General features: G+C 44.8%; 1 protein-coding gene and 1 long non-coding RNA gene across 6 annotated transcripts in view; both read left to right on the forward strand.

The window, feature by feature from the left end:
* LOC110407153 overlaps positions 1–609 on the forward strand; it is a 15,561-nt gene extending 14,952 nt beyond the window's left edge. Inside the window, exon 2 of the long non-coding RNA XR_002443751.1 lies at positions 562–609. This is a non-coding gene — a long non-coding RNA (uncharacterized LOC110407153). The remainder of the gene's footprint in view (positions 1–561) is intronic.
* TNRC6C (trinucleotide repeat containing 6C) overlaps positions 625–22,291 on the forward strand; it is a 73,345-nt gene continuing 51,678 nt past the window's right edge. Inside the window, exons 1-2 of one of the 5 annotated variants that reach the window (XM_021414488.1) lie at positions 625–661; positions 1,531–1,552. Coding sequence is in view for 4 of the 5 variants with exons in the window: in XM_021414484.1 (XP_021270159.1) it covers positions 12,047–12,128 (82 nt within the window). In the remaining variant the exon portion in view is untranslated. Of the gene's footprint in view, positions 662–1,530; positions 1,553–12,003; positions 12,129–22,291 lie in introns of those variants that run through there. The other 4 variants (XM_021414484.1, XM_021414482.1, XM_021414481.1 and 1 more) reach the window with 4 other exon arrangements.

Here is a 22,291-nt window from a genome sequence, read left to right on the forward strand (position 1 = left end):
CTGTGGGAAAGTAGTGCTTCATAATCGTGCAAATTCTTCATCTAGAATTTATAGGCCAAACAGAAAACAGGATAATGTGAATTAATCGAGACTTTCAAATGCGGTGCTAACATTCAAATAGAGAGGGCAAGAAGGAAGAGAACGAACAGCTTTTCCTGATTAAAAAAAAAAAAAAAAAAAAGGAAAATACTTAGGAAGTAATATACTCGTGCATAGTCCTTAAGGTACACTATGGATCACAGCTTTAGAAAGGCAGTGTTCATTAGCTGTTTTGGTTCTGGTTTTTTTTAAGTTTTCTTTCCATAGAACGTTGTAGCATTAAGTAGTAATGGAGGAGAGGGGTTCTGAATCTGTTATTGCAGAGTCTACATTCCCTGTGGTTTTAGCTGTCACTCCTTTTGGTTTGAGCAGCTTTTTTTTTGTGATGTTTTCTTTCCAACGTTAGAAGCAGCCCTTTTTAGACATGAGAATTAGAAAGCTAACAACATTAGTATGGATTATTTGCCTTCCCAGGTAAAGTTGATCTTACTGAAAAGCTCTCCCCAACCTTTATTCTCTCAGGGAGAAAGAACAAGAAACACAAGAAGAGGAACATTTGATGGAAGAAAAGAAAAAGAAAAAGCAGGAAGAAAAGAAAAAGAAGGAAGGTGCTCAGAAAAAGGTTTGCTTGTGTTTTTCCTGCTGTATTCACATTTCTCTGTATCGTACGGATACCAGCTCTGGAACCTTTCCTTTGCATAATTCTGACACAAGTGAGCAGCCCCATCGGCTCTGGGTGAGGCCGTGGTCAGGAAAGCTCAGGGCAAGCAGTTGTGACAGCTCATTAGCAAGCCCCGAGCTGCTGGCCATCCACGGGTGGTGGTTGCTGCTTGCACTGCTGCATCTGTGCATGCTCCTTGTCAGCATCAGTGCACAGTGCACTGCCTTAGCCTCAGCTGATGCTGGAGTGGCTGCCGCTTTCAAGGCTGCTTCATGTTTTCTGCCGTTTGCATTCTCTTGCCTTTTAATTGTTTTTTTTTTTTTTTGTATGTATATGAAGTTTGTTTTAATCTTACCCAGGCATGATGGTGTGGGTAGGAATTGCTCTCATTTGTAGCTATGAAAACTGCTCCTCAAATAAAAAGAAAAGTGGGTAGATTTGAAACAGACTGAAAGTATGGGGCTTCACAAGGGATACTGGACAAATTCATGGAGCTGAATTCTTTGAGTGTTACACAGACCTGCTTGGTTCAGGGCATCTGTGAGCCTCAGGTGGTGGGAGGCTGGGGGGGGGCTGGGGGTCACACTGCTTGCTGTGCTTCTTGCTGTCCTTAGACATCAGCTTTGGGCTGCTGTCAGACAAAGATAGCCATTCTTATGTTCCTTATACATGAAGTTAAATTAAAATGTTCCTATCATTAATTAGATCTAATGCCTGCTTTATATAAGCACTGTCTGCAAAAGGTCAGGGCTGCAGCTCTGTGGTTATGAGGTATCCCTTTGAATATTGACAAGTAGTTGATTTTTTTTTCTGTTCTGTTCTTCTTTCAGGCTGCTGAACAAAAAACCAAAGGTAAAGTCACGTTTCTTCTTTTGGTGAACCATCTGATACCTTGTGAGTTTGCTTAAAAATGCGTTTGTACTTCTTATTCTTCATGTTCTCTTCTAATGAAGAGAGAATGTCGTGTTAGGATGGTTGTGTTCCTAAAGCCTTGTTGCAGGAGCCAACTGCTCATGGTGCATTCTCTGAGTAAGCTGCTTGGAGTCATATGGCTCCTCTCTGATAGAAATGTATGGATGAAATAACTGAAACATAACACAACGTATGTCATCTTTTCCTCTCGAGTCAGGACAGATGTAGTTTTCCATTTAGTTGCTAGTGGTTAGTTATTTCAAAGACAGCTAATTGCCACCAGAAAGCGTAGATCTCCTTCCTACAGACACAGTTCAATGCAGCGTAGTGAATAAATTCAGTTCCTTCAACTCAAGAGAAACCTGTTCCCCTCACAGCCACCGTCACCTCCTTTTTCCGTGCTTTCTCTGGGTTTTCTTCTTGATAAGTGAATTGCTGTGCAGAATGGTCCAGGCAGCAGCTGGGATGAGCAGAGCATTCCCCTCTTTGGGGCAGTGAGCTGCTAGATGAGTGCCCTGGGTGGGGGAAATGGTGGTGAAGCTGTGGCCTTAAGAAAAGGTGAGGAAATGCACACAAGGTGTGATAGCTCTCTTCTGCAACTGCTGCCTGTCATCATCTGATCTGTCCCGTATTTGTCACCACGCAGGAGTCAGGGCTGTAGCACGGTTCTGAACTAGTTAATGCACATTTATTGCTGTGTAATTAGGTGACAGACTGGCAAGTACAGCTTCTCAAATTCCAAAGGCTGGGAATTAGAAAAGAGCCAAGTCTAGCATATGGGATTGACAAAACAACTTATGTTTCAAACACTTTTTATGTATTTATATAGCAGAAATTAATTCTCTCTTCAGTAATACCGAATTCAGAAAAACAGTCTTCTAACTACACAATGAAGAAACGATGACAACTCATTTATCAACACGCTTCTTTTCCCCAATTTTTTTCCCGTGTGAAGCATGTGAAATCAGAAAGCTTGGATCTGCATTGTATTGCATCTGCCCCGTGCAATGTTAGGTGGTTTATAGCAGTGAGGGAGGTAGCAGTGGTTGTGACCTTTCCTCTCAAAATCTTAAGCACGTGAGAAATTTGTAACTAAGATGTGACTGATTTCTAAGGGGAGTTTACAAAATATGTAGTACTTTTTCTGTCAGCTCGTTTCTGTGTGAATAGGATTCAGTACTATAATGACTTCAATGTCAGATTTCAATACCAGCTGTTTTTGTTGTTCGTTTTTACATCATAGATGGGCCTTGATTCCTGATAGTACTGAGCCACGGTGCCATCTCCTTTCCTGCGTGGGATAATTTACTTTTTGTCCTTGTTGTGATAACTGTGTATTTATGTTTGATAGTATCAAGTGTAACCTAAGTTTGTAAAAGGATGGTGATAGGGATATAAGTTTTTTGGGGACCACTTGTGGGTTAATTTCTTCTAAATGCAGGGGCTGCGTTTCTCTATGAGTTTGATACTTGTCCATTATCTTTGCCTTTTTGGAGTCCATACTTTATTTTGTTTCCTAGGTTGATTGACAAAAGCTGCTAGAACTAAAGGCAACGCAGGGATTAACACCAAATTAATTTATTTCGTATCTGGGACAAGGCAATTAAATTCACTGTACAGGCAGAACGGCACTGTAAAGCTGGGTGAACTGCCTGCAGCAGTTACTGCGTATACAGGGTGTTCTAAATCAAAGATTAAAGCCAAGTGGGGGCCGAGCCTTTTGCAGGACATCCCTGTATCCAGATTTGGGGTAGGTGAGATGCGACTTAGCGAAGCTGCTTGCAGCATGGATGTTACTTCCTCTGCTGCGACCTTTCCAATAACTGTGACCAGCCTGGGTGTGCAGGGGAAGCTGTGTCAGAATGTGCCAACCTGAGGGAGCACAGAAATTCCTTTTCCCGGTGCAGGCATCGCTCTGTTCTGCAGCTGGGTGGCTGTGGCAGTGGGAGCTGCTTCCACCACGTGGGTTCTGTTGGAGGAGACTGAAATAAATCATACATTCAGAGGTGGCATAGGGAAGGTTTTTCAGTTTCTGTTTTTCAGCTGATTGGGGCAACATGTTTATGCTGTTCCTTGTTAGCACTGGGCTGTATTTTTGAAGGAGAAGGCGGTTCTTGGAAGTAACTGGAATGGGAGAAGCTGCAGGACTGGAGCAGTAGAAGGTTTGCTTCTCCGTTGGCGTATTGTGTGCTGTGAGAAAGAGGCTTCTAAAATCTTTATTAATACTTCGTTTCTCATTTTTTCTTAGCGGAGTCAAGATATGAGGCTGCCGCCCCATCTAGCAATTAACTCCTAGCTCTGCGTGTGTGGTTGCAGCTTGCTGGAAGCTGGTGCATGTTTGGTCTCTGGTGAGGCCTCAGGAAAGAGAAATGAGCGCGGAGGAAAGAGGTTTCCTGTGGGTGTGTGCGTGGTGTGCTGTCAGCTAACCCTCGGAGCAAGCCGAGTGTTTGCATTTGTATGCAGAGCACAAGCCCTTCCAAAATAAACATGTGCTTCCACCAATAGAGGGAAAGCATGTGGCTGCCGCTGAAGTCACTGGTGCAGGGGTAGGAAATGCTCCCTCTCATTGCTCTTACGTCTATTTAAACCAATTATTTTTGTTGTTTAAATGAAGAACCAGCTCTTTTAAGTCTTCTCTTCTTAGCAGCTTCTTAAGTTTCTGATTTTTTTTTTCTGCAGCATTGTCTGGTATTTTTTTTTTTTAGGCTGACTCTTTTATGAGCATGCTGTTGGCAACAGTTCTAGGCTATGTGTGAAAGGAAAAAATATTTGAAGAACTGATAAGGAGCTGTTTCTCAATTACTTGAAAACAAATTAGTCTTCCTGTTAAGCTAGAGAGGAGCGCTGCGGAATTAGATGAGGTGGGAAATGAACACGTTCTCATTGCACGCTGTGCTCCCATGTTACTGTTTTATGGTAATTTTTTTGAGAACAGGACCATTGAACACAGCCTATTAGTGTTTATTTCAAATGTGTAAACTCTTGCCGTTTTCTGCGCTCTTGATGAAGAAACTTTGTATATACAAAGGCTTTTGTAATGAAAGCATTTAGCTGTAACTACCAGTAAGAGCTTTGTGCTGTACAGTAAAGAGTTCCCACTACAGTAAATGGCTGTTACTTAATAACTGCAGGAGAGTTTTTGTAGAGAGCTGTGCTTGTGACAAATACTATGAGGTCAGGGTATTTTGCTGCTGCTTTTCATCCAGCTATCTCACTGCAGATTTAGGGAGCACAGAGGTGCACAAGTCCCTGGCTCTGGCTGCTTTGCTCCCATCCCATCTGAATTCTGTGTGCTTTGTCTAAATTGAAGCTCAAGTGCTAAGCTATTTTATACTTAAGTGGTAGTAATACTGTGTTAGAGAGGCATCCACCCTTGCAGAGTATGTATCCAATTCTCCAGCATCATCTGCAATGAAGGTAAGTGTTGAATCTGCAAATGTACAGGTGAAAAGAGTTAACAGTTTACCATTTTTAGTTTGCCATAGAACATACTTTCCTAACTTTTTGATTGGGAAAGGTAGTCTGGAAAACATTTTTTCCTTCAGCGTAAAGCATAGGGGGCCAATCTGTCCCTTTTACTTCATGATGTGTGTAGGCCTGTGTGTTCCTGGCACCTGACCAGGAAAAGGGATGTAGGCTTTCAAACGGAAAAATGGGACCTTCAGCTCTCTGCTTGTGGGATGAGGCAAGGTTACAATGGCTGGAACAGCTGCAGTGAGTCCAGGACCCAGCAGCGTGTCAGCACTGCCCTGTGATGGAGTGGTATGGCAGATCCCGAGGCGAGCATCGTTCCCTTCTGCTCATTGCCTGCTTCTGGAGCTTTCTGCTGTCTGTGCCGTGTATCTTGGGAATCCTTACCCTTATGATGTTAATATACAGCTTGCAGAGATGGGAAGGTCGCATGTCTGCAGACTGAGAGATTACCAAGGTAGACCCTTGAGCTTTCACTTCAGAGAACGGGAACACAGGGAGGTCCACTGGGGCATGAGGAAGAACTTCTGTACTGTGAGGATGACAGAGTGCTGGAACAGGCAGCTCATAGGGGTTGTGGGGTCTGCTTCTCTGGACATCATCAAAAGCCACCTGGATGCTTTCCTATGTACCCTGCTGTAGGGTGCCTGCTTCAGCAGGGGGATGGACTCGGTGGTCTCCAGAGGCCCCTTCCAGCCCCTGCGGTTCTGCAGATCTAAGATGGAGGAGAGTCTTCTAACATGTCACTTGTATTCCAAGTAAGGGATACTGGATGGTGCTTGGGGTCTGGTATCTCTTTGCTACTGATGGGTTACCATTAATCCAGTTTATCCATCTCAGTGTGACCTCCAAACTGGGATATGCTCTCTTGGTTTCTGGTTGTGGAAATAAACTTACGATTCTTTGGCCTCCCCCAGGGCCCAAAGTAGGAGAAACTATAGAGTCCTAGAATGGTTTGGGTTGGAGGGGACCTTTAAGATCATCTAGTTCCAACCCCCTGCTATAGGCAGGGACACCTCCCTCTAGCCCAGGTTGCTCACAGCCCCATCCAGTCTGGCCTGGAATGGCTCCAGGGAGGGAACATCCACAGCCACTCTGGGCAGCCTGTTCCAGTGTCTCACCACCCTCACAGTAAAGAATTTCTTCCTAATACGTAGTCTAAATCTACCCTCTTCCAGTTTAAAGCAGTTTCCCCTCATCCTGTTGCTACATGCTGTTATAAGAAGTCTCTCCACAGCTTTCCTGTAGGCCCCCTTCAGGTCCTGGAAGGCTGCTGTAAGGTCCTGTCTAGGCAGGAGCTGTCACAAACTGCAAAGGAAAGAGAGGCCACAGCCATTCGCTGTCCCTGGGGCAGCAGCAGCGATGCCCCACTCCCTCAGCACAATCCCTGGGCCCTGCTCCCCACCACGTGTCCCGGGGCCATGTCCCTGCACCACTCACATCTGCTGCTGCTTGGATATCTGCCTCTGCCATCCTGTTAGATAAGGGCTGTGTTTGTATGGAACAGTTCAACGTTGTGGTGACAGTGTGCCATGAATCATCATTGCAGGAGGAAGGGGAGCACTGTAATAAGTTCTTCAATTAGATCGTAATAAGTAGTCGTTGATAACCTAACAATAACCCATAGCCATGTGTTAAGGCTTTATTGCACAAATGTTTTCTTTTTGACAAACCTTATCTTTGTGTTGTTTTGCTATTACAAGAATCTTTAAACAAGTTGCATGTGTTTCTTTTATAGCTGATTGATATATCACTTCTCTGATAGGAGAAGTCATTGCAGTTTTACAACCTAAAAGAATAGAATGTGAAGATAACTCGTAGAGTCCCTCCATAACACTGGTCAGAAAGAGTAGAAGATGGCAGAGAGGTGGAGCAGCACATGAAGAGGAGAAATTTGCACGTAGAAGATGACGACAAATGAGCCGGGCGGCTCGGAGTTAACTGGTAGAGAAACTTTGGTTTCCTGCTTGCTGTTGAGTGTGGGATGGCTGTGACAAGCCAGCCTGAGTTTCTAGTGACAGCAGTTCAGTGCTGCTTAGTATGCTTTTTGTTCTCACGAGTGTAGGCAGCGTTATGAGTGTCTTTATTTCAACCCTCCCGCTTTGAAGCGAAGGAAGAAAAATTAGGGTGGCAAGTCAGTGTATGGGTAATTTTTACTACAACCCCTGTTCTGCTTTGTGAGCATTTCTTTGTTTTGGTCTTGCTGTTGATAAAAATGTTTTTCTTAAAAAACAAACACATAACTCCAGGATTATTTAAAAATAGAACAGAAACAATACTCTTAATGTGCTCCTGTCCTGAGCAGGGTTTACAGGGCAGCTGACCCTTAAAGAAGTAGGAAAATGCTTCAACTTCTTCATACGGAGATGCTGCTTTTCCTTACAGCTCATGCAAGCACCTCCAGCTCTGTTCAGTGTGAGCCTTGCAAGGCGTTTGAGTTCCTCTTCGTTCCTTTTGAGTACGCCTTAGTGACGGTTTGCTGTAGCTGCCCATCATGAAAATTTAGACATGTGCTTATAAATGCAGAGAGAATGTTGCTCTGCTCTTCCATGTGGCTTGCCTTGTTCAGTTTCCTCAATTAGGAAGTGATCTGGGCTTACCACATTTAGGATGGTAACGGCTCAAACTATTTATTTTTAAAACAGGGTGAAAATGGAAGCTTTCAAACACTAGAAACCATCAAAAGTATTTGTCAAATACCCTAAACGTTTTACTATTTGAAGGCAGTAAGACTGCATGCTTTCATCAGATGTCTCTTTACATTGTCCATTGTCTAATAAATACGTCCTGACGTTATCTCTCCAGGAGTACTCTGTGAAGAGAATAAGAACAAATTAGATAACACCAGTCTGGCTTTTCTAGTCTAGACCTAATTCTCTGGGCACCCCTCGGTGCTGATGCCTCTCAGATAAAATCCCTGACTTCCCTTCTGGAAAGCACAACAACTGCCAATACAGTTGTTGACAACTGTGTATTATAGAATATAAATTCTAGCACAGCTACACAATGATAATAGTGGCTGTTAAGATCAAACTGCATGCTGTTTTATGGTTATATATCTGCCCGCAGTGTGCACTTTCATCCTCAGCAATAGACCTGGTTTTCAGTAACAGGCATTGCCTTACGTGGTGTGTTTAAAATGCAGACTGTGGAATGGTCAGAATGTTGCTCCTTCTGGTGTCACAGCAGCTTAGCCAATAGCACGTGTTCTGTTCTTTAGTCAGTCTGCTTATCAAAGAACTATTTACCAGTTAGAACATGGTCTGATATTTCTTGTCCACCTGAGTGTATGTGCTCTTGTACTATAGACCAGGTGAGGTTTTCATTTCTAGCTTGCCATCACCACGTTCTGTATTTGCTGAGAAGGATGGACCAGGACCCTCAGCTGAGTTTTCTTGATCCACCTGTTAAGTTATTAACCTTACATTACATTTTTGTCTAATGTGAGGACTGTCTTTATAAGGTCATTCTTTCGTTTGAAACACTGCTGCTGTGATGCCATCTCCATTAGAACCTCTCAGCTTTCTTTCATCTGCGATGTGATGAGTACTCTCCGTTGGCGGGTTATGGTGTTACTGCCTGCGGGAGGCTTGTATGCCACGTAAATCTAATATCTGTAAGATCTGCAAACCATAAGCTTGAAGGAGGGGTTCATCGGGCAAGGGACAAAATGTAGGCTCGGTTTGGTGCGCAGGATGCTGGGCTGGTTTGAGGTGCATGCCAGTTTTGTAACATTGCTTGACCCATTCCATGGAAAGGATGAAACCAGCTTTACTCTGTGGCACTCCTGCACGTTCCTGAGGTAGTTACTCTACAAATTCTGGTGAGTGTTATTGTGGGGAAACAAAGGAAATGGAGAAATGTTCTGATGCTTTGACACAGAGCGGAGCCTTTGCTTGAGGGACCTTGCGTTCTGCTGGCTGACCGCTGTTGGCATTCCTCTGCTCTGAGAATCTGCTCTGCCTCCTGATTTCCTTTGTAAGATTAATGCTTTTCCTGAGTCGTTGAAGATGGTAGCCCGTACTTAGTAACAGCAAATTCTGCAGGCATACTTACAGTGTGTGTTAACTAGCTCGCTCTGGTAGCTGCTGGAAGCACTGGGATCGCGGCGTGCAGCCGACCGACCCTTCTGGTTCTTCCTGACCTGGTTCAGGCAGTGCAGTGCGCATTCCCTTCCTGAGGATGGTTACTCACATGGCTGATTGCAGGGCCAGGATCACCAGGACAGGAGGTAATGTTCTTTGTAAGCATCCCGCCCCAGCTTTTGTGGTCTGGCAGCAGTGGCTCACGCTAAGCAGAGTGGTGGGACGTGCATTTAACAGCTACACTGAATGCTTTTGGCACTTCTCAGCTGCCTGGGGCATGTCAGCATTTATTGCTGTTTGCCCAAGTGGAACATCTGAACCCGAGGTGCAGCTCAGCCTCTTGATTGCCTCTTCCCTTGTTGGCAGTAGTAATTCTCCTCTGTCACATAGAGCATCCTGAAGATCCCCATCCTGTATCAGGATGCCCTTAACACTTCTGGCATCGCTTTGGGTTTGGCTGCTTTGCTGTCTGTTTTTCCAGCAGTCTTCATGGAGCCAGACCTTTGGCCTCTTCGAAGCTCTCCAGGCCTCGTGATGTGAAGCCGACAAGTTACTGAGCTCCAGAATCAACAAGTCCTCCACTCCTTTAAAAGCTCAAAATGCCACACTGAAGTTTTGGGCTGGGGACATTACCCGTAGCCCTTTCAGCTAACAGGAGGGGATCGCCGTGTCCATCTCCGAGCTGTCAGAGGGTTCCAGCAGATGTTCCTGAAAGACCTTTTGTTTGTTGCTGGAGAGCAGTCTCCTACTCAGCCAGAGCAGTCTCTCCTGTAATTTAAGCCCATTCTGGTCTGATTTTGCCTGGTATTTGGAGAGCTGCCCTTCTCTGCAGCAGCCTTTTGTGGATCCTCTTCTCTACTTAACAGCTCCTTCTGTCTGACTTTGTGCTGCTGTTTTCAAACCATTTTCCAAACCATAGTTGTTTGTTTCTCTCTGCAGAAATCCTTCTAGTAATGTAATGGTTATTAAGTGATGTCTTGAGTTAGCCTGTGTAACTATAGTTTTACTGCTGCTGTTTGTAAGTACAGTCTGAGGCTTTTTTGTGTCTTTCAGGCTGAGTGGATTACAGCTCTGTAATCCACACTGTTACAGCAGTGCTGCTGCTGATTCTTCCAGTTGGGTTATGTCAGCTCAGTTATCTCTCTGAACCCAGCTTGCTTTCAGGGGCTCCCAATTTCAGATGGCCTCTTCTCCAATGCCATAAGCACCTCGAATTGATAATGTGGCGTTTCTTCCAACTCTCTTTTCCCCCTTTCTCCTCCTTGTTCACTAACCATTTTCTCTCTGCAGAGATTCCTCTGAAGCAGACGTTGAGATACATCCTTTGCTTTAATTCCTCACCAGTTTCCACTGTGTTTGTTCGGATCTGATTGGCAAAAGATGAGAAAACTTCCTGGCAGTGCAGGAGGTGGGAGGCTGACCCCGCATCCCCTCCAGTTCTTTTCTGTGCAGGTGTGAGGGAGGCCCCGCTCCTTCCTGGCCGGCACCCGGGCAGTGGCTCTCTCCTCAACAGGGCAAAGTTTTCTGGATGAAACAGGAGGAAAATAATGCAGTACTTCTCTAGATTGGTTCTTGAATACTAAAATGCATTTTTGAATGGGAAGACTTTATGATTTGGTACCTTGTTATGGCTGCGAGGACTTGAAAAATGTCTAATTCTACCTTAGAATTTCTGGATAATAAATCAGATCCATAATAGCAACGAAAACTTAAATCCACAATCGCATTTTACTGATGCCTGGGATCTAGGCAGCTGAAGGTTACAACATTCCAATCCATTACATCCTCACTGCATTACTGCACGTGTGCTTTGCACATTTGGTACAGGCCTGTTTTTAAATTGTGATGCAGGACATGTTTTAAGATAGATAGTGTATGGGACATGGTATTTTTTTTATGGGTCACCTGTGGCTGGTGCTGCTGTCACCCCAGTGGCAGGTATGGCTGTGTGCTCCTCCTGCTGTCACCGCCTCGTGTCAGTGGTGGATGTTACATCCAGGGCATGGTCAGTGTGAGGTAGGGCCCATTTGAGCTTGCAGTGTTGGGTGAGTTGGATATGAGCTGTGGGTGAGGTCCAGGTGACCCAGTGCCATTAGCTGGCAATGGCAGCCTGCCCCTGCCGACACTGGACGATGCTGGCAGCTTAGGTGCATCTCCCAGCTGACTGTCCTGCTCTGATGTGCAAGCAATAGTATATTAAAAGCCAGAGTTACTGTGTTAGGTAGCTCTGTAAAGCCATTACAAAGTTGTTATTTTTGCAGCCTGCCTGCACAGCTCTGGCATTTTCCTCTTCCTCTCCAACTGGACTTACTGCAGAAGGTTTTCAGTGGAGGTAAAATATGGAAGCTGGACACAGTTTGAGAAGGCTTGGGAAATGGTCAAAAGCTACCGACATCCACAAAGTGTGTGGGAAGAAAGAAAATCTTGGGCTTTCACGTGTTCAACCAAGCAGTACTTCACTGCTGAGCAGCCCTTAGGATGCTGCTGTTGTGGTTTCCTTTGGCTAAGACTAAGTACGTCTACCTGAGATAAATACATGCAATGTACGTGGAGTAATTAGGTGTTCTTCCTGGTAAAGGGAAGACGTGTGTCTAAAATAAACTGAGCAAAATTTTTGAATTAAAGCAAAGCAATAATATAAAGTTATTATTAGTAATCTTTATTAAAACATCTTTAATTTCTTTTAACATTCATGTAATAGAATCTGATTTACTGGGAGTGGCATTTAATTAATTCAATTCAATTTAGAGAGTTAACTCTATTACATATCAGTACAGAAAATTACCTCTGAACAGTCATTCCTCACTGGTGACATGCAATAAGTTAATTTAGCTCGGAGTTCGTTTGGGTGCATTGTGACTTCTGGCTGCAAGTTGCTATGGTGACAGCCCCATCACCCCGAGCTGTCACCTGCCCCATCCAACGCAGCAGGTTGCATTGTGGCAGTGCTGCTGTGGATGGTAAGCACTGCCAGGTGGACCAGCGCTGCTCCCTGCTGCCTTCTGCTCGTGGTCCTCTCAGTGAACTCGATTGCTTGCATCTTTAGAGATGCCCAAGTTGCAATGCAAGGAGTGAAAAGCTTCCCCGGGAATGCTCGGTCGGTACCGGAGCTGCTGCGGCTGCAGCCTTCCCACAGAAGATGTTTTCTGTCGGGCTGCGTTCAGCAAATTGAACGGAGCTTTTTTTTTTTTGGCTTCGTCTTGGCTGCTGTGAAATGACTGCAGAATCCCAGTCAGAATTTAGTTGGCTTTTATTTAGGGCGTTTTCCTGTGGATTTAGGGGGAAAAAAAAGAAGGTCTGAAAACTGCTGGAACTACTTTCTTTGTTCTTTAATAATTTAAACCCTGTTTTTCGTATGTGAGATTAGTGCATGATGGCCCTGGGGAGACACAGAAGAGTTGCTCAGTTTGAGCTGCATCAATGTTGAGTCTGCTCCGGGTTCTGAGCTGCCCAGCCCCACGTCAGGTGGCTGAGCCCCAGCTCCAAACCAAACGCTCCCAGGGCAGGGGCTGCCTTTGGGAAACTCAGAGAAAACCCAACTGCGTCTTTGAAATCGTTGTTTGGATTGAAAGGGGAGGTTCCATAGAACTGAAATACATACCTCATGTCAGTATATATTTTTTTTGTTTAGATCTGTATGCTGGAAATCAGACTCCAGCAGTGTTGGTTTGTTTTTTTCTTTAGAGTGTGACTTCAATTGGGCTTACCTGACGAAGGAATCATTTTGGGGATCTGGATTGTTTCCATCTGATCACCTGGGGAAGCCCCAAGAATGACAATTCCACGGGACCTATTTAGTTTCCAACATTCAGAACTGCATCCGAAGTAGGATATGGAACCTCAAGACGATTCTCTGGAAACAAAATCCGTGACATTTTGTCAAGTATCTCTCTGTCACCTTGCTCTTCCATTTTGTTGGCTGCACGCAGTCCCTGGGCGAAGCTGCCTGCAGCTCAGGGCAGCCCCCAGCACAGTGATGGCAGTGGTGGCTCGGGGGGCTCGGGCTGTCCCTAGTGCTGTAGGGTGAGCATAGTCCTGTGCTTTCTCTTGTGGTAGAGCACAGACCTAAAGGGTTATGCCGAACTTACGGAGTCTTTTAACTGGTTTATTTAAAACATCGCTCTCACCCACAAAATGGTTACTATTTTAGTATTGCTCTTAAGATATTTATTTGGTACCATAAATGTCCATGACAGCAGAGCCAAAGCTTCGTGTTTACACAGGGCTCTAGTCAGGCTGACATGTGTGCATAGTCCCATGATTGGAGCGGCACGGCCAGTGTCAATAAAAATGGTATGCAGTGTCCTGACCGCGCCGAGCTCTCATCCAGCAGATACCTGATCTGCAGCTGTTGATAACGGCTTACATGGAAATGTCTAAAAAGGCCTAATTGGCAGTGCAGCTTGTTCCTCGTGCCTCCGCCCTCTAAAATATAAGTCATTGGAGCAGACCTATTTCTAGTTTGCAGAACAAAAATGTATGCATAGGTCTGGTGGGTCTATGCTATGTAGGACACAAAACAGATTTGATGCACGCTTCTGTGCGTGGGTAGCGTGGGTAACATCCAGCCTTTGTGACGCAGCACGGGCGTCCAAATTTAATTTAACTTTATTTAATTGCGTTAATGAATTTAATGCAATTAATTAATTGCATCCAAAGGCACAGACTTGTGGAGAAGATTTTTGCCTCTGCTCGTCTGCGTGTTAGCTTTTAGTCCACCAGATCACCCTGCTTTCTGCATGGCTTTAAACAGGTCTCAGGGCTTGGTCATCTGAACTGTAGACAGAAATGAAATGTTAGGCTTTTGTACAGTAAACCAATCAATTCAGAGATGATTGAAGCTGTTAATTACTTACAAATGTACCAGTGACTGTCGATTGTGATATTTGTCTGTTTGCACAAGTGATATAACCGTGAGCAGATTTCTCCTGTAAAGAATATTTACTGTTCAGTCTGGGAGTGGCTTTTGTTGAAGTGAGGGGGAATGTTGCCGGTGTGATGACACAGCACCTTTTGTAAATTTGCTTTTAAAAAATCCTTTAAATATGAAAGCTGTGTGTAAAACATTGTCTAATAAGATTAAACGCACACAGCTTAAAATTGAAGGATTGAGTTCCCGCTTCTGCCCAGAATTCTTATGTGACTCCGTATGAAGCTATTTAATCTGTTATTACGAGGCTGGGATTTTCCCAGCAGCACTTGCAGTGATGATGGGGTTAGCATGGTATAATTCGGCTCCGGGCCCTGACTGCCATTCCAGATGGGGCTGCAGTGCTGTAGATAGGTGAGGTAGAGCCAGGTAGACGAGCTGGCTTTCTGATGTCAGTGTGTTGTTGAGGGAAAAGAGTGTATGTGGTGCTACTCTCGAGGTGGGCATTGGAATTCAGACTCTTGTAAACTCAGGTTCGTGCATGATGACGTGCTGGGTGAAGTACGTCTGTGCTGAAATGTCGGGGCCTTTCCCTTTGGGATGAGCTGCGGCCTACGGACCAGCTCCTGGCACCATGCGTCTATTTACTTATTTGTGTTTGATTTCCAGTGAGCAAATCTGAGAGTAGAGAGATGGACGTGGTGAATGCTGGAATTTGAGTTACATGAATCCATAAATGCTGCTTAACATCATCTGCGAATCGGAGAATTATTGTTTGAAAGAAAGCAGACGAAGTGTTAAGCCTTGAAAGTTACCATCTGTTATCAGTTCACATCCTGAAGAAATGTAGCTGTGATAATTTAACTGTTCCATTACTCAGAGTTTTGATTCATGGCTTGGACTTCTAAATTTGAGGCCTGATGTGTGTGATCCAATATCCATTCATCAGCTAGGCCATGGTAAACCAGGCGTGTGCACTCAGAGCCTACAATAAACACTCGAGGGTTTGTCTTGCAGTGAAAGAATCTGCTGCTAAATAGCATTATATTTGCTTTGGATTATCAATCTATTGTTGATGACAACCTATCAACCTAATTAGCTGTACCATTTTTAATGGCACGGCTAATTAATTGTGAATTTAAAATTAAAATTGTAATCAGTGCTAGCATGGAGGAAAGCAGTAAGGAAAACCTTGGGAGCTCTTAAAAGTGTAAGTATTCTTCATAAGACTGCTGCATGCAAAGCCAAACCAGGATAATGTAGAATGGGGTTGAAAAAAAACTTAAAAAAAAAAAAAAAGCACATTTCATAACAAAAAAGCAATAGACTTTGTATCTTTCTCTCAAGAGAAGTATTTGGCACAGTCTGCGTACTGATACGAAAGCAAAATGTGAAGGTGCTGATTGAGAAAGTGAAACAAAGTCTGGTATTGGAATGCAGAAGTTTGCAAGGATGCATGTTTTTATTAGGAGCCTCTCCATGAGAGTGAAATCTGTGAGTACAGGAGCTTATCAGTAGCGAAGGAATGGGGCTCAGTGTTGGGTGGACTGTGATGGGCTTACAAAGGGAAGGCAAACCCAGCTGTGGTGAGCTGAGGGATAAACTGCGACTCAGTAATGGTACAGTTGGAAGCTAAGCGAGAACAAAACACATTGGATCCAGACAAGTGGGGCTGAAGAATAAAGAACAGGACTTAAACTTACTGAAAAGCTAACAGAGCCTGAAGACAACGCTGTGACTGAGGAAGGTGGGAGAGCTGGGTTTGGAGCTCCGTGGTACGCGTGGATTGTAGAAGATGAGGCTGGGAAGGTTCATGGGAGGTCATCTGTTCCATCCCCTTGCTCTGAGACAAGATCACACCTGCAGCAAGTCTGCAGATAATCCTTAATCATCCTGATCATTAGAAATGTAAATCTTAATCCTTGCGGCTGCTATTTAAACCCGGCAAGCCTTGTCCTGTTCACCATGGGATGAAACAAGTTATTTCGTCCTCTTCCTCCGTATTTATTCTTCGCAGTGTGCACACGGAGTCTGCTAGACTGAGCTGCTGCCTTGTGCCGTGCCAGTCGGTGTCTCCAGGTTTCAGACTGTTTCCTTTGTGCTGCTCGCAGGTCTTGGAGCTCCCCTTTGAATGGAGGTGGTTGACCACGAGTACTGGCAGTGCTCAGTGAAGGCTGGGACTTGCAGGCAGATGCAGAAGGGTTACGCTGAGCCCCGTAGCTTGGTATTTACTCAGTTGCAATGCTTGTTTTTGTACAAGCCTGACTTTTTAGCTGCAGTTTAGTTTGTGATCTGCCTAAACGTATTTTTCTGCACATCTGCTTTGGGGTCATTTGTTTGCTGTTCTGCGTTTAAATCTTCCTGCCTGATAACGTGGCTTTCCTTACCGAATTGCAGCCGCTTTCTTTCACACCACTTCTCCAGTTTATCGTTAGGTTCTCGACAGTTTGTCAGAATTCTGATCCTGTCCCACAGCAATCTCATCGCTCCCATGTTGTTTCTCCCCAGCTTAGTGTCATTTGCGGATTTAATGAGGGATTTCTGTAGTCCATCCTGCCATTGTTAATGGAAATGCTGGACAGCGTAGGCTCAGATCAAGTCCCGATGGAATCTTTTCTGAACTACGCTTTTGTTTTGACAGCAAACCATTGATTCTCCCAGAGAATATTCCAGCCAATTTTGCGTTAAGCTCACGTTTCCCCAATTTGCTTATGACAGCGTCACGTAATAATTTCATGTCAGAAACCATTACAGAGTTGAGATGTGCAGTTTGAGTTGGTGGTGGCACACCAGAAGGAAAGGTGAAGCTGTCATTCATTTAATTGTTAGAGTTGATTTTCCAAAAGATTTCTCCACTCTTTTCTTCATTGGTACAAAATATATCAATATTAACTTCTACAAAAACAGCAAAGATTCATAGTTTTGGAAGCATTTTATGTACAACTGTGGAAAAATGCTCTCATAAGCAAATGGTCCTGGGTGTATTTTTTTTCTGGTTTCCTAAGGAAATGAGGCTGATTAGGTTGTGTTTTCTCCTTTCTTGGTCTTCCCACTTAGCTTAAGAAGCTTCTGTTGAATCCTAACTGCGTTAGGTCCATGGAGGTGCAGAGGGACAAACACCATTGAGTTGTGCAGCTGGGTGCAGGACAGAGGCTGATGAGTGCCGTTGCTTCCCTGTCCTATCTGCTTAGCTCTCGAGGTGCATCCTTAACAGGAACACAGTGGGAGCAGTGCAGGTCGTGCTGGAGGCTTGGAACAAGCCACACTACTGCTAATGCCAATATATGTTTAAGAAAAGCTCTGTTTAGTTCTTCAAAAACTGTGAAATGCAAGCAAATGGAATGCACTTTCTAGCTTGCTTTAATATTTATATGGTTCTAGCAGATCCAGGAACGAAGATTAAAATAAAACCTTTAATTTATAAGAGGTAATATGGAAGTTCACTCTTGGGAAGGTGATTTGCGACCGACTTGTCACTGTGGGCCCTATAAGTTATTATGATTCCCTCATAAAATATTGATTTCCCACAGATGGTTGTAAAATCTTTCTGGATGACATATTTTCAAAGGAGGTTTTCCAGCATCTCTATTAGGAATTAATTTTTGACTGAATTGAAATCCAGTGAATAGATAACAAATACATTTCAGCATTTAATATATATCAGTTTATGGTGGGTAGTTATCTGCTAACTTGACGCAACGATTCTGTGTCTGAATATGGCTTTAGAATAAATTATGCTCCTATCTTGATGAAGCCTGTGAAATGTGCTCAGATGAGCAGATCAGGCTGCAAAAAAATAGGAGCTGCAGAGCTTTTGAATTCATCCAGTGCAGAGACCTTCTCATGGAAACCCAAACGTTCCTTAAGGCTGGAGAGCTCCAGCAGCAGTGAGCACAACGGCTGCAAAACAGTCCTTGAAAACAGCTCCAGAGCAAGCAAGGAAGCACTCACCTGTGCCTGTTTCCTAACTAAAATGTCAGTCTGGTGCAGAATCAATTGGTAGACGCTTCCGTTTTTTCCTCGTATTGTTGGAAAAAGACTTTTTCCAATGCTTTTTTGGTACAGGCTGATGGAAGGATGTGTGTTCAGAGCTTTGATTTCTTTGCCTTTTCCAGAATTGCAAGCTGTGTCTGTTCTAATGAAGCATGTCGTGTGTAAGGGGGACTTTAGTAACTTAACAGTCATTTTATTCCTTTGCATTTGTCTACTATGGCTTGTATAGTAGCTATGGTAGAACTGCAGCTGCTTTCTGGAGGCCCAGAGCTGCTGCGTCATGGAGTCATGTAGAATAATGGAAAAGACCTGTAAGGTCCCCAGCCGACCTTGCCCACTGACCACATCCCTCAGTGGCACATCTCCATGGTTCTGGAACACCTCCAGGGACAGGGGCTGCACCGCCTCCCTGGGCAGCCCAAATCAGTGCATCCCTGGGAAGAAATGTTTCCTGATACCCAGCATGTTGTCCCTCTGCCTAAAGCAGGGGGAGGGATGGGACAGCAGTTCTCCATGGAGCTTCCTTGGTAGTGCCTACCAGCAGACTGTGCACAACTGTGTTACTGAGGATGAAACCCTCACAGCTGGTAGAGATGTTCTCCATGTTAATTCCTCTCCTGACTCCGAAATTTCCTGTTTTTTTTTTTTTTTTAAAAGGAATTTTGGTAGATCTCAGAGAAATTTGTAGAGTTATGGCGAGAGGTTTTAGCAGTGGAATGGTGAAAGAGGAAGGAAGGAGGAAAGGAACCCTGCAAAACCCAGGAGAAGGAAGAGGGAACGCTCCAAAGGAGGAAGAGATGCAGAGTGATCAGCAGGGAGATAAAGTGGGGAGGGGGATGAAATTACACCTGGAAGACTTCATTTGCCCCTAGCATGTAATAAAAGGGTGCGAAGCCTTGGTAAGGCTTCTCTTTTTCCTTTCATCCTGGCCGTGGGCTTGGTTGTCAGACTGATGCTCCTGGTTACGGTCTTGCAGCCATTTTGCAAATTTTGCTATTTCTTTTGGCATGAGACCGTGTTCTGCAGTTTGTCTCGTCTCGTTTCTTTTTTCCAGAAGTTTGTGTGCTGGGGGAGGGGAAGAGCGCGACAGAAAAGCGCCCACTTTGGTATAGAAACGTTCAGGAGCGTTAGGTTTTCTGCAGTAGTTTTCCGAAATGCCTTTACTTTTGCCAGTAGATGTCACTGTGGGTGAAAAATGCCAGCGCTTAGTAGACAAAGGAGGTAATTTGCTAAATGAAAATTTCATCCTTCGAAAGTAGATTGCGGGGCAGCGTTTTTTTTTTTCTTTTTTCTTTTTTTTTTTCCCTTTCAAAAACAACAGCAACAAAAAGAACCTTTTTCATCCCCTAAAAATGGATTTCTCACCCATCGGACGCCCGTTTCTGCCCGCCACCACCCGGTCCGTTCTGTTCGCCTCCCCCCGAGTTGGGTAAGTTCTGGCTTTCTGTCTGACGTGAGCGGGGCTGCCTGCTCTGCTGCTGGGCGTTTTGCTCCATGCCTTTCTGTTTGGGTGCTGCTCGAACCAGCAGCAGCGCTCGCCGCCGTCTGCGTGCAGGGAACGGGGCATGGAGGAAGTGGCTTCATTAAGGTTGATTTGGAGGGGGGAGCGAGATGAGGAAAAAAAAAAAAATTGCCCATATGATTGGCTGGGAGAATAGCTCTGAATTATGGGATCCATCTGTTTCCTGTAATGAATTCATAAACCCATCAAACAATGACCTGAACGAATTGCTGAAGGAAAAAAAATAATACGCTGGCATGATATGTTTAACGCAGTGAGGCATTGGCATTGTATAATCAAAAATTCTTCTCACATGCAGCACTTTGTAATGGAGCTGCTGTGTTTAATAGAAGCTGTAAATAAATCCTGTCACAGTAGCAGCCAAGAATGCATTTCTGGCGTTAACCGTTTCTCTTCTGGAATGTCTGCTCCTGAAAGCCCTTAGAAATGCAAGTTGGATGGAGCTGGAGAGCGGGATTCAGAAATGCAGAGAAATGTTAATGAGGGGAATGAAAGGAAAAAGCTGCCATAAATCAGTATTATGTGGCTTAACCGGTTTCTTTCATTTATGCATGTTCTTTTCTTATGTCATAGAAATGTACTTAAAAGCTATTGTTGTAATTGAAATCTGTTAGACTGATCCTATTCATTACATTAATAAAATCCACCTACAATTGCACATAACAATTTTTTATGCGGTCGGGATTCCCGAGATTGTAATCATCAAAAAGCATGCGGGGTAATTACTGGATTTGTTTGGGCAAAATTGGATTAAGAAGTTTAGATACCATTAAGTACTGATAATTATTACAAGCAAGCCCATTGTTTAGCGTACGTACAGCTCTCCGGCTGCAGAATCAGCAGATACCCATCACAAACATGGGAAGAGCAAGCAATTCCGAGGCTTTCATTTTATGCCTTTCGTTGTGTTTTTGCAAGATCCTTTCTAGCTGGGTGTTTCAGCTCTTCAATCACGTGCTTCTGATGGGGCTGGAAATCACTTTGCTTTCCCCCATCTACTCGAAATAAATATTTCTAGCCTTCCGAGTGGCCCAGCCACCAAGGCTGCCTTGCGGGTCCCGTCCCAGCAGCGGTGCCAGCGCGTTGCTTCCAGGTGAGCGGCACAGGGCCAGCCCTGCAGGGTGCTGAGCTGCCCGCAGCCATGGCACTGCGTGCACGGGGCAGCCATCCTCAGCTCAGCCTTCAGGGAGGAGGAGTCTGGTGCTTGCAGGGCAGCTCTCAGAGCAACAAATACCGCGTGGCAATTAATAATTAGTGAATCTGTACGGGCACTTGGAGCAGTCGGTGTTTCTCGGCGCACGTCAAGTGGAAATAGCTGCTTAAACATTGCTGGAGATGACTTACAGATACGCGCGGAGTACAGTCACTGCATTGTCTTTGTAACATATGTTCTCCAAATTATTGGTGCTGTTGAGTTCCAGCCTGATGTGAAGCTGGAATATGGGAGCGGAGCCCTGCGGTGCTTTATTTCCTGCCCATGGTGTCATTCAGCAGTTCCACAATTGTCTGCATGGGATTCTTGCAAGAGCATCTTCCATTTCACCAGTCTTACAGAGATTTTGGTGTATGGAGTGAAAGCTTTGCTGTGCTGATTAGGGAAATCAGTGCCATTAATATGCAGGGATGTCGTTTCGTGTCGTACTGCTCGCTCGGTACTTGGATTTTCTTTGTTCTTTTCTCTCGTCTCCATTCAGATATTGAGAGGGAAACATTGTGAGGCTGAAACTGGGTTTCTCTGGCCACACCTTTGAGATGAAACAACTTCAGTTGTCACTAAAGCAAAAACTGGCCTGTCTTCTGTGGCAAGGATTGGTGATGCGTTTGCTATACATGCCTATTTGGGGGTATCAGCTGGGATTTATCTCTACCGTACTAAGAATACAATACTTCATAAAAACCGCTCTGTCTCAAGTCTTTCAAATGTATTTCCCACTCATTAATATTCCTCAAGAAAATCCGTGGCCAGGCAAATTCCGGCTCTGCTGTTGGCGTTGCGCCAGGTGATGGTTTTTAATTCTCCCGCAGTTCTTTGGGTTTTAATTCCGCTGAGCGAGGAGCAGAGCGGGGCGGGAGCTGCTCTCCCACCTTTGCCATGGGGCTGCTTCCTCCTGAGGACCCGCACCCTGGAGCATAGAATCATAGAATCATAGAATTAGCTGGGTTGGAAAAGACCTACAAGATCATCCAGTCCAACCCATGTCTGTCAGAAGGACCGAGCATGTGAAATTGTGGTGTTGGTAAACGCTGACATCTCTCTTAGAATACATAAATAAGTAGCCCCCAGCTCTGCTCTCCTGATGTTTCTGTTTGTGTTCTCCATCTCCCAAATGTAGCGGGGACGTTACTTTGTTCAACAACACACAAAGTGGTTCTATTTTGGTGATCCCTTTGATTCATCAAGGCAAGGCGAAGGAAGCGGGAGCTGGCGTTTGGGAGGCGGGGGTTTGGGTCCTGAGCCAGATGCCAGCTTTGGTTCGTGGCACGGTTCTGCAGGCCGGGTGCGATGGCACTCAGTGCTACCATGAGAGGAGAACCAAGAGAGGTGTTAGAACCCCCCGGGGTTGATATCTGCAACCTCACAGCTCAAACTAGAGCACCGCTGAGCTCCGGGAGCAGTGGGTGCTTGCTTTAAATGAGCTCTGCTCCATCTCTACGTGCTGCATCTCCACCCTTGTCTGCCAGTGTTAAACCACCCAGGAGATTTGTTCCAGCAAGGGGTAGAAGGCTCCAGCACCAGA

Source organism: Numida meleagris, chromosome 17 (genome assembly GCF_002078875.1).
Source record: "Numida meleagris isolate 19003 breed g44 Domestic line chromosome 17, NumMel1.0, whole genome shotgun sequence".
In the NCBI taxonomy this organism is placed as follows: Eukaryota; Metazoa; Chordata; class Aves; order Galliformes; family Numididae; genus Numida; species Numida meleagris.